This window comes from Marmota flaviventris, chromosome 6 (genome assembly GCF_047511675.1).
Source record: "Marmota flaviventris isolate mMarFla1 chromosome 6, mMarFla1.hap1, whole genome shotgun sequence".
Classification (NCBI taxonomy): Eukaryota; Metazoa; Chordata; class Mammalia; order Rodentia; family Sciuridae; genus Marmota; species Marmota flaviventris.
The window spans coordinates 2,643,013-2,655,202 of record NC_092503.1 but is presented as its reverse complement, the minus strand read 5'-3'; the positions used below and the strand labels follow the sequence as shown (position 1 = coordinate 2,655,202).

The 12,190-nt window shown below is 42.1% G+C and overlaps 1 protein-coding gene across 2 annotated transcripts; it reads right to left on the bottom strand.

The window, feature by feature from the left end:
- Positions 1-980: 980 nt before the first annotated feature.
- Mpc1 (mitochondrial pyruvate carrier 1) lies at positions 981-11,871 on the bottom strand. 2 transcript variants are annotated; one of them, XM_027939579.2, is made up of 5 exons: positions 11,668-11,871; positions 5,809-5,812; positions 3,433-3,529; positions 1,757-1,889; positions 981-1,511 (listed from the first exon to the last, which is right to left on the bottom strand). In XM_027939579.2, the coding sequence occupies exons 1-5, from the start codon at positions 11,736-11,738 to the stop codon at positions 1,487-1,489; spliced, it is 330 nt and encodes a 109-aa protein (XP_027795380.1). In that variant the 5' UTR covers positions 11,739-11,871; the 3' UTR covers positions 981-1,486. The 2 variants fall into 2 exon arrangements, with proteins under 2 accessions (XP_027795380.1, XP_071468957.1); XM_071612856.1 differs by lacking the exon at positions 5,809-5,812 and having other exon boundaries at positions 11,668-11,796.
- Positions 11,872-12,190: the final 319 nt, after the last annotated feature.

Below are 12,190 nucleotides of genomic sequence, written 5' to 3'. Positions count from 1 at the left end.
AGCTGAGATCTTCCTGTGGCCCTGAGTGAGGTGTCCTATCAGTCTCTACTTGGCTCCTAATGACTGCTCAGCTAGCAGTCTGTGGCTCCCATAGCAACTCCAGAGGCCATGTGAGCATTCACACTCACTGCTTGTATTTAGTCACAAGTCTGTCTCTTCAGACAAAGCTCTGGCTAGCAGAAAGTACTGGGCAGACCTCATCTCCTTATGTTCTTGCGTACCTGAGCTTGCTTTTCTCTCGGGGACTCCTCTGCAGTATCTGTTCCTGGGTCCCGGCAGCTCCTGTGCTCCTAGATGGGCTTACTTCCACTGCCACCACTTGGTGGGCTGGCAAATCTTCCGATGGAGGTCTGGAATATCTTCTTGCTTCTTCCTCAGTTCGAGCCTGACAGGATGGGATCTTTGAAAGGAAGACAAAAACTCAAAACCACAAACCCTTACATTCACTAATGCTGGAGAAGGAAGCCTGAGGTGGTTTCAGTGGTTATGATAAATTAAGCAGTTGGAATGGCTAAACCTAATGAAACAACCTATGGATCCTAGTGTTGATTCCTTGAACAAAACTCAACTCCACTTTAGGGAACTATGGAAGAATGAGCCCAAGGGAGCCTGTTTGGCACTGTACCTGGTTGAGTCCATCCTGCCATGGCCCCAGATCAGTGTGACAGGCAGGGAGGTGGGGTGACCTGGTCCTGCTAAATACCAGGTGTTTCACAAATTCTGCACCATGACCATGATACTTCCTCTATAAAAGGTCCTACCTGCTTCACAGGGCTGTGTGAAGCCCAGAGAGAACAGGAACAGTGACGCATGGGCATATACATTCTGAACAGCTGGGACTGTAGCACTTTCCTGAGAAATTGGCCTTCAGACCCTTCACTTCCTCAGGAAATCCTAATAATTTTCAAGGAATTATAGTTTTCACCTATAATGTCTTCTTTTATATTGTTCTGCAGTTCCCTAGCAAATAAAGCAAGATATTTAGTCATTTCATATAACAAATATTTAAATCATTTATTGCCATTTAAGTTACAGCATGCATCTCAATGTACATACTGCATGGAAATACACAGACAGTTTTTCAAACACTGAAGATCAGATTTTAGGTATGTGTTAAGTTGTTGGATATCTTGCAGTCATTAAAGTCAAGAAGTCTGAGTATTTAAATGTGAGTAGTTATAAAATTTTGCTCTGTTCAGTTTTTCATTAAGCAAATCCCAACAGATAATATGTGTATGAATACAGATAAAACCATCATTGGAAATTATTAAGTTAATTGCATATTTTGAGCTACTCTATGAAGAGAAAATATTCAATACTTGTAAGGCAGCAGAGAGTTTGTTTAGGGACTCTCAGCTATATCTATAAAAATGGTATGGTTAGTAAAAATAGCATTCCACATTTCCTCCTATTCATGCTGATGGAATCTGTGACTCTGCAGCAGTAGCTGGGGTGCTGTCCTTTCAAGAGCTTGTTCCTTCCATTTCTATGCAGATGCCTTTTTAGTCATCCTGGAAATAATCACAAAGAAAAATTCAATGAGAAAACGCTGCTCCAAGTGACTTTAGAAGACAGCTTTCCATATGCTTATTTTAACTTAAGATTTTACAAAAACTGAAATACCTATTTTCATGTTAAATAAGTCAGGTTTTCCCACCTAGACACACTTGCATCCCAGCTCCCCACTGCCACTAGCACAAGGTCTTGGTTTCTTTCTCCCCAATTTCTCCAAGCAAAGTAATTCAAATCTGCTTACTCATATCTGATAAGCCGTCCTCCCTGAATGAGCTGGGCTACTTCGTTTGTTGCATGGCATGCAAAGAGAAGCCAGTTTCGAGGCTGCACCTTGTAGGCAAATCTCATGAATGTCAAAGAATAGCAACAGAGGGCTGCAGAAACACCAAAGCAAAAAACATCAATAACTTACCATCTAGATAGCTTAGGGCTGAAGGGACCAGAGACCAATGGGTCCACAGCATTAACTAAAAAAAAAGACACTCTTCTGCTAAAACCCTTGGCAGATCATAAAAGGTACTATAAAAGGTACTGCCTCTAGTAGAAAGCTCATGAAATATTTCACTGTACTGTGGAGGCATTTTTGTTATCACTTAAAGATTTTAGGAACATATATGTTAGCAAGAATAAATGGAAACAAATTCTTGACACATTTCTGCCTCTTAGAACTGTTTATAACCCATCATTTGAGAGAACTACTGTTTATGCTTTTAACAATAGTTTTATATTCAAACATCAGGGTTTCAAGTAAACTTGATGACACTCTTCCAAATCAAGTTTACAACATAAATCTGTTGGCTGTGGGGGCTGGGGTTGTGGCTCAGTGGTAGAGTGCTTGCCTTGCATGCATGAGGCACTGGGTTTGATCCTCAGCACCACATAGAAATAAAGATATTGTGTCCACCTAAAAATTAAAAAAAAATATTTAAAAAAATCTGTTAGTTGACTATCAGCAGGATTAAGATGGCATATTTTTCAGCTCGGTATACTAAATCTTAAAGGTGAATGTTAATATTTCTTAAGTATTGAGGCCAAGCCCTTGTCCTGGAGCAGTGGCCTAGGAGGGTTGGAGTGCAGGCAGTGAGCATAGGCCGGGGCCATGTGAGCCTGAAGTGTGGTGAGCAAGGCCAAGGCGAGCCAGGGCACTTTGGCCTGTGGATGTGTTGACGTATCAACATGCTGTGGCCCAGCACAGGCTGGTAACTAAAAAGAAAATTAAGTGAGGACAGGCCAGAATGAAGACTGCAGAAATGTTTGGGCTCAAGAGTTAACCAATAGTGTTGGTACTTTTCTAAAACCTGTTTAGCAGAAATTTGGACAAATAGCATTGATCCAAGAGCTTTGTAAACCCTTAGACTAGCACACTCAAGAGGCAACCTGCTATAGGGTCCCCTCTCATGCTACACCTTTCACTCTTGCCTTCCATTCTCCGTGAACTTCTTTCTTAGGATTTGTGAGACAAAAACCCAGAAGAAATTGGAAGTGAGCTGCTTGGGTCTATTGCAATGCTGGAGAGCATAGTCCACAATTAAGAACTCTAACACATCGTTTGATAATAATGGAAAAGAGTACGGCTTTGTCAACTGTGACCCTCAGAACTGACATTGGCAGGCATCCCCTACTTTAATTAGCTGCAACACTTTAGTGTTGGGCTTTCTTAGCTGCAAAAGCCTGTTAGTTTATGCAGGCCCCCAACCCAACCCCTAGTAGAAATGAAGAAATCTTGGTTTTAAGTACTTCAAATTAATTCTATTTCTTCATCATAGAGAAAAAGATGACACTCTTCAATGTCACCATATTCTTTATGTCACGTTCTACTAATGACTGTAACATCTGATGCTACAAATGTGAAATGTGAGCAACAGCTCTGCTATGTGTGAAGTCCTCTGAATCATGACAGTCTGTCTGTGTTCTTACCAAATGTCATTCGTCCACTGATGATCTCTGGAGACTTCTTCATGTCATTGATGGCAGCAATGGGGAGACCCCAGTTGGCTACTGGGCCCCAGAAGTGCTACAAAACATGAGAGAAGAGAGGGAAGAGTTAAGGTAGAGCCATGAACAGGTGCAATCTTCCTCAATCTTCACCTTTATATGCTGCAGGTTCACTGGGTTAATTCATGGGTGGTTATCACTGTGTGATTGTTCAAGGGCTTTCATGTGAGTAGGCAGTTCTCACAAAGGAGCCCAACTCGAGAAAGAATTTGGTTGTTTACTAAGATCCCTACCAATTTTCAGATTCCAACTCAATAATCTGATTGTTCCATTCATTTAAAGAATTTAAAAATGAGACCAACTCTTTACATGGTTCACTCTGGTTATAATTTAAACCTTGCTAGAACTATCCTCCCTAATTGTTTAAATCTATTAAAATTACTTTTTTTCAAGTTTTAATTCAGATATTAACTCTTAAAAACCCTAAATTAGGTACTTTTTCTGAAGAAAAAAATTAATAAGGGAAGAAATTGTTTTTTAGCTCATATGAGCTATTCTAAGATCAGAGATCTTCCCCCAGGCCCTAAGAAATTATGACTGGAAAATACTTTTGAAATAGTAGCAAAAACTTAAAGAAATGGACCAACAGTTTTTCTTTCATCCTACAATTACTGCCATTCAAGGTTACCAAAATTAAGTTGCCCATGGTTAATAGCAACCATGCCCAATTTAATTTCTGAGGCTAAAATTTTTTTAAAAGGCCTGTGGCTTTTCTCCATTAAACTGGAACTGTTTTATATAGAATTTAACAATAGTATCTTAAAAGGATCCACACTTTGTTAGTCAAGTGCCCCTTTTAGTTAATTATCAGAACATAAACAGTGAAAGAGTTCCTTGCTGGACTTTTGCCTATCATACACAAATACAGAGGTGGAATAAATTGAGCATCATTAAAATCCAAAAATTCTCTGAGAAGAAGAAACCAAGAGAAATACAAGAATAATGACAATTACATTTTGTGTGATATAAAAATATTTTGAAGTTTATTTAACATGCTGAAATGTAAATCATGAGGCTCATGCTTAAAAGAATCATGTCAAAGTTCTTATTCAGCCAGGACGGTAAAGATTCAGGGTCTAACACACAAGTTATCACCTCTCAAACTGGAATGGTTGGTTACAGAATTTCTGAAATTCTGGAATAGCTAATTAGTCTTCTTGTATTCAAACTGGATAATATCTGAATACGATACTCACTGCTTATGCTTTACTCTCTTGTATTCCAATGAGGGACAGCCATTTTTATTTCCTTTCCCTTCCCCCACCTCTGTAAGGAGAAGTGCTCACTTCTCCCTTACCTATTGACTTCTCTTCTACCTGTCCTTTACTGGGTGTCATTTCATTTTCATTCCATAGTGGCTTTTTCTCCTTTTTGACTAGGACTTTCTCCACTTGGTCTACTGTCATCACTTTTCCATTCAGCCTCTTTTCACCGCCCCCACCTGTATGGCAATCTTATCTCTGTCATGCACACACTCCGAGGGCTATGATGGAGCCTGAAGAGTCTAGGGCTTATCCCTACCCCCAGGTATAAAGGTGCCTTCTTGCACAGCAGTAGCAGGCAATAGGTGGGAGACCATAAGTAGTCCTGGAGGTCTTCTGGCTAACTGGTCACATTAAAAGTTTAAGCGTGGTCAGTGTTAGGCTACATGAGACAGTTCAGCATGCCAAGAACTACATAGACATTCATGACTGAGTCATAAGCATGAGTCACACTTCAAATATATCCCTTAAAAATAGCATAAAAGGTAAAAATCACTTTAACACTAATTTAGTAAAATACCTAGCCTTAGAGAGTTTATAATGCATACTTTCTACATAGAACAAAACTCCATTTCTCTCTTCCTTTTTTGGAGAAACATATTAATATATGCTGCCAGAAATTCATCAATTTCTAGAACAATAAGGAATTTCTTGATTAATATTTGAAAAGAGAAAATTAATACATTTTGGACTAAATGGGAAAATAGTTTTACTCCATTATGATTCTTTATTGTGGCTTGCTTCCAACAGAAATAAGCAGCACCATGATCTGCCTCTATGTTTTGAAATCTAGCCCTGGACACCTTCCTGCTGCAGAAGATCCACCACTCACTGCTGCTCCTTCCCTCTCTCCTCTTTCCTTCTCCCCTTTTCTCTACTCTTCCCCACCCGCTACCCACTTCCCTCAGCGCCAGGCCTGGGGAAGCACCACACACACAGGGCCACCTCAAGTGAAGGACACTGTGTCTGTTGCCCATAACTCTGTTAATGCAGAAAGTCTGCCACAGCCTGGAATGGAGAGAAACGATTTTCTTACCGTACTATTTTGTGAGGAATCATCAAGGTTCAGACAGAAGAGGCATGGAAAAAATAAAAATAAAAAAGATCAGATGGTTACAAAGAGTTGGTTCTGTTAGGTTCAACTCACACATTTTCAAGTTTAGTAACAGGATTCTAGGGTTAGCAACACACATTTTCTTTTTTTTTTTTTTTGTCTTCTCTTTGTGATCAAGTAACATTTCTTAACTTTGACCTATGAAATTATATTTACATTTTATGGAAAATAAGCTTAATCTTTAGAGTGGAGCAGCCAAAAATAAATACAATATAAGTCATAAACACAAACCACACAGGTAACTTAAAAATTTCTATAAGCCACATTACAAAAAATATAAATAAGCTGGCATGGTGGTACATGCCTGTTATCCCAGCAACTCAGGAGGCTGAGGGACAATGATTGCAAGTTCAAAGCCAACCTCAGCAATTTAGAAAAAAAAAAGTTTTTTTTAAAATAAAAAGGCCTGGGGATGTGGCTCAGTGGTTTAGTCCCTGATATGAAGGAAAGAAGGAAGGAAGGAAGGAAGGAAGGAAGGAAGGAAGGAAAGAAAGAAGGACAGAAATTAGTTTTATTAATTTTAACACATAATTAATAAAGTTATGACTTAGATATTTTACATTTTTTTTTGTACAAATTCTTTGAAATCTAGTGTTTATTTTACAGTCAATACACATCTCAGTTTGGACTAGCCACATTGCAAGTGCTCAGTATTGGCCTGTGGCTCACAACTGTTAATTGCAGGGGATACACATTTTAAAAACGACAAGTTGGAGAGAGGAACACCTCTGCAGAATTCTATTAACAATGAACTTTCAATTTCTACTCACTATTGCATTATCACCACAATGAAAGCCTCAAGGGGGTGTGTATTTTTGTTTCTACTGAACAACCAAAAGTGGTGCCTGGCGTTTAAAGTATTTGTTGAATGAATGAAGAATGAAAATTTTCAATGATGTTTTCATGGATGTTAAACGTGGTATCTTTAAAAAAATACATTAAACGTTTTATAGTTGAGCAACTCTAATTTCTAACATGGCAACTTCTCTCTCAAGCCAAATTCTCAGTTTAGCTATTGAAAGAGTTACTGAAAAAAGACAATAAAATCCTCAACACATGCATTCAAGTCCAAAGAGCTCTCCTGGTTGTTTCATTAGAGGTCACAGAGATTCTAATTTAAACATGAAAATAATCGTTGAGGGTGGCAATATACTTCAAGTAGGTTCCATTAGGAAATGCCTAAAACCATAGAAAGCCTAATAAATTTCACTACCCAAATTACATTTCACAGCAAGTTCAAATTGGGCATGGCACTTTTTGAGAAGGATCAATGATCTTAAGATCGGACAACATAATCTAGGTAGAACAGTCACCTATAGCATTACTCTCCTTAAAATCTCTTTTTTAAGGATCTGAACACAGGCCTTTTTAAAAAATTGTAAATTAGCAAGGACACATTTTTTTTCCTTATAAAAATATCTTAAAAGAAGTAGTACTTGAAATGTAAAGTTCTGACTTGGAGACTGCTATATTTGGCTGTGGTTTGGCCCCCACAGGTTTGTGTACTGGGGGCTTGGTCCCCAATACAGCAGTGCTGAGATGGTGGAATCTTTCAGAGGTAAGGCACTGTCCAAGGTGATGAAGTCACTGTCCTCAGAAGGAATTACTATGGGTTCTTCTGGAGTGAGTTCTCAAGAAAGTGGGTTATTAAAGATTTGTTCCCAGGATGTAGGCTCTCTATTTACCTCTCTTATTGTATCTTTTGCTGAGAAAAAACTTTTTAGTTTGAGTAAGTCCCATTTGTTGATTCTAGTTATTAACTTTTGTGCTATGGGTGTCCTATTGAGGAATTTGGAGCCCGACCCCACCGACTGTAGATCGTAGCCAACTTTTTCTTCTATCAGACGGCGCGTCTCTGATTTGATATCAAGCTCCTTGATCCATTTTGAATTAACTTTTGTGCATGGCGAGAGAGCCCTAATATCCAGAGTATACAAAGAGCTCAAAAAATTAGACAATAAGAGAACAAACAACCCAATCAACAAATGGGCCAAGGACCTGAACAGACACTTCTCAGAGGAGGACATACAGTCAATCAACAAGTACATGAAAAAATGCTCACCATCTCTAGCAGTCAGAGAAATGCAAATCAAAACCACCCTAAGATACCATCTCACTCCAGTTAGATTGGCAGCCATTATGAAGTCAAACAACAACAAGTGCTGGCGAGGATGTGGGGAAAAGGGTACACTTGTACATTGCTGGTGGGACTGCAAATTGGTGCAGCCAATTTGGAAAGCAGTATGGAGATTTCTTGGAAAGCTGGGAATGGAGCCACCATTTGACCCAGCTATTCCCCTTCTCGGTCTATTCCCTAAAGACCTAAAAAGAGCATGCTACAGGGACACTGCTACATCGATGTTCATAGCAGCACAATTCACAATAGCTAGACTGTGGAACCAACCTAGATGCCCTTCAATGGATGAATGGATAAAAAAAATGTGGCATTTATACACAATGGAGTATTACTCTGCATTAAAAAATGACAAAATCATAGAATTTACAGGGAAATGGATGGCATTAGAGCAGATTATGCTAAGTGAAGCTAGCCAATCCCTAAAAAACAAATGTCAAATGTCTTCTTTGATATAAGGAGAGTAGCTAAGAACAGAGTAGGGTCGAAGAGCATGAGAAGAAGATTAACATTAAACAGGGATGAGAGGTGGGAGGGAAAGGGAGAGAGAAGGGAAAATGCATGGAAATGGAAGGAGACCCTCAGAGGTATACAAAAGTACATACAAGAGGAAGTGAGGGGAAGGGGAAAAATAATACAAGGGGGACAAACGAATGTCAGTAAAGGGGGCAGAGAGAGAAGAGGGGAGGGGAGGGGAGGGGAGGGGAGGGGGGATAGTAGAGGATAGGAAAGACAGCAGAATACAACAGACACTAGTATGGCAATATGTAAATCAATGGATGTGTAACTGACGTGATTCTGCAATCTGTATATGGGGTAAAAATGGGAGCTCATAACCCACTTGAATCAAATTGTGAAATATGATATATCAAGAACTATGTAATGTTTTGAACAGCCAACAATAAAAAATTAAAAAAAAAAAAAAGAAAGTGGGTTATTATAAAGTGAGGTCACCCCACAAGCTTGACCCCTTCTGCATGCTATCAGTTCCCTTTCTGTTTCTCAGATGAACATTTGTCAAGCACTATGCTGTCACTAAACAGGTACCAAAGCACAAAGGCTAAGTAATTTACCCAAATTCACAAAGCTAGAAAGCAACAGGGATAGCTTCAAAGTCATCACCTGGGTGTAGCAACACCATCATTACATTTAACAAAATTGACAATAATTGGTTAGTATTATTTAACACTGAGATCATATTTAAATTTTCCTGTTGATGCAGTTCAGTGGCAGAATTCTTTCCTAGTTTGCATGAGACCCTGAGTTGGAGGGGAGGAGGGAAGGGGGGAGGGGGAGGAGGAGAGGGGGAGGAGGGGAGGAGGGGGAGGGGCTTTAGTTTAGAAGTTAGAAGAGCTTTAGTTTAGGAAACCTCTATAGCCCTTCAGTAGGCTGTAAGAACAATACAGATCTAGGGAATACAAGGCATGTGTAAGTTATTCATGAAGTAGGAGGAGGAACAGAACAATGTTTTTGGTGGGAACAAAAAAGTTATAATAAAATTTTCTTCTTTATATGCTTTATTCTCCTTTGCTAAGAGAAAGCAGGGCTATAAGCAAGGAGGGTAGGAGAATAAATAGAAATTACTTTCCTCTGATAGGCCTGATTGTGAAATCCCACTGTACACAAGAATGGCAGGAAAAGCAAGGTCAAAATCATAGAACCTTATACCTCACACTGAAGATTTTAACTTATCCAGACACTAAAACTCTCTGCTCACAAAAAAAAAAAAAAAAAAGGATATATTGCGAGGTGCTATAGCCTATGCCTGTAATCGTAGCAGCTCGGGAGGCTGAGATAGGGAAATAGTGAACCAGCCTCAGCTATATCGAGGTGCTAAGCAACTCAGTGAGACCTTATCTCTAAATAAAATACAAAATAGGGCTGTGGTGTGGCTCAGTGGTTGAGCACCCTTGAGTTCAATTCCTGGTACCAAAAAAAGATATATTAAAATGTATAGTAATTTGGAGTTCCCAAGTATTTTCATATATCCCTTAATCAATTAAATTTTCCTGATACCCCAACAACATAGGACATTATCCTGAAGCCCATTTTATGTAACTAAAGTCCATCAGGATCGACTTGCTTGCAATCTCTTCACTAGGAAACCATACTTCTGAATCCTAGTCTAGTGCCCTAGTACTGGTGGCACTTTCCTGGGCACTGCAATTCTTTTCTTTTCCTTATTAGTCAAACTGTAAATTAACTAAAGTAATACTGCAGAACCTATAAATATATTAAAGCTGCATGAGGTTAGTGTTAGAAGAAAAATATCAGACAATATATCAAAGGATTCTACTGAAAACCCTGGCTTTTCAGTAGAAACTCATCCAATAGAAGAAGATATAATCTGAGAAAAGCAGGGCTATCTCTCCTACTTGAGAATATATTTAGCACATTCTTCCTATGTAACAGAACTGCTAGATGATCATCAACATATGTTTCTATAGTTAAGGTGTAGTAATTTTATTCTTCATTATACAATACAGTGTTATCCCTTAGCTGTTCTCATCAGGAAGGGCGATTATATAAACAGGAGACATTAATAAAAAGTAAGAATGTAATATTAAAAGTCATAAAGAAACATAATTGCAAGAACTAAGAACATGTCCTGGGATCACCACTTTGCTCAAAATTTCCGCCATACACCAACAATAAATTGCCATGCTCCACAGTATTTAATTTACCATAATCCTATTTAAGCATAGAAACTTTTATTTTAAGAGTCAGGAGAGAAGCCTCTACTTCCAAGTTTACCACATGGCCGACTGAACTATTTCTCTTACCTACTGCTTTGTAAAAATTTAAGTAAAAAGTATTGGTAATAAAGTTCAGGATTTAGAAAACTAATCCTTTTTATTACTAAAATCGGGTTGCCTCTATGCACTACCCTTTAGCTGGTTATAATAGGACATATTTCTCCAAAGCTTTCATTAATTTACTTCTTAACCAAACTGCCATTGAAAGGGGAAAAGGAAGAAAATGCCCACATTTTTCTAGGTTTCTAAAATCACACGCAGATAAGCTGAGACCAGGCTACTGAGCCCGCAGGGTCTGCGAGGCTGTCACACCCCGGGGCAGGGGCCCAGGCTTGCAGCGGACGCCGGCTCCGCGCGGCCACCAAGGCGCTGGGCGGCGGGCAGCCGGGACCGCGCCCGCAGAGGACCCGCAGTCCGACCCCGAGGGCGCCCGGCGACCGCCGCCTCCCTGCAGCGCACCTGCGCGCGGGACCCGAGAGGGGCGCCCTGTCGCCGGGCGGGAGGAGCACCACCGCCGTCCCGGGAAGGACGTCACAGGTCGCCTGCGCGGGAGGGGCTTCCCGGGGGTCACCGCCCGGGAAGGGTGTCTCCTCTGACACCCGCGCGGGAGGGGCATCCCAGTGTCACCGCCCGGGAAGGGTGTCTTCTCTGTCACCCACGCGGGAGGGGCATCCCAGTGTCACCGCCCGGGAAGGGTGTCTTCTCTGTCACCCGCGCGGGAGGGGCGTCCCAGTGTCACCGCCCGGGAAGAGTGCCCCCTCTGTCGCCCCCGTCCCCCGCTCGGGTGAGGCGCCCCAGGTCGCCGTCCGCACCGCGCGTGGGGCAGCCCTGGCCGGCGCAGCGACGAGGTGGGCGGCGTGGGTCCGGGGTCCCGCCGGCCGCGCGCCGCACCTCATAAGGTAGTCCCGGAAGTCCTTGCTGCGGACATAGTCCGCCGCTTTCCGCACCAGCGCGCCAGCCATGGTCGTACCGGACACCGGGCCCTCGCGCTTCTGCAGTCTCCGCCGCCCCCGCAGCCCAATGTCACTCCCGCCTACCGCTGCACCCCACAGCTGGCTAGCAACCGCGGGCCCACCTCGCGACACTCCAACACGCCTTACGGCTGCGCCGCACCGCGGCCTATGGGAGGGCGCAGGGCCAGCGGCGGCGGCGCGGATTGGCTGACGCGAGCAGCACACCTCCTTCCCGCCCTCTGGCGCGTGTCGGGGAGGGCGGAGCAGGGCCTGCTGTCGTAAAGCGGCCGGGCGGCGAGGATTGGCTGGCGTTGCCAAGCTCCCGCCGCTGATAGCCCTCAGGAGAGCCGCTTTCAGAGTGGCGCTAGGGGCGGGGCTGCGGGCTGTGCGCGCGACGGGTTGGCGAGGTTCCTGCGCCGCGCACGTCGCCGAGGGCAGGTGCCTTCGCCCTACCTCCTCAA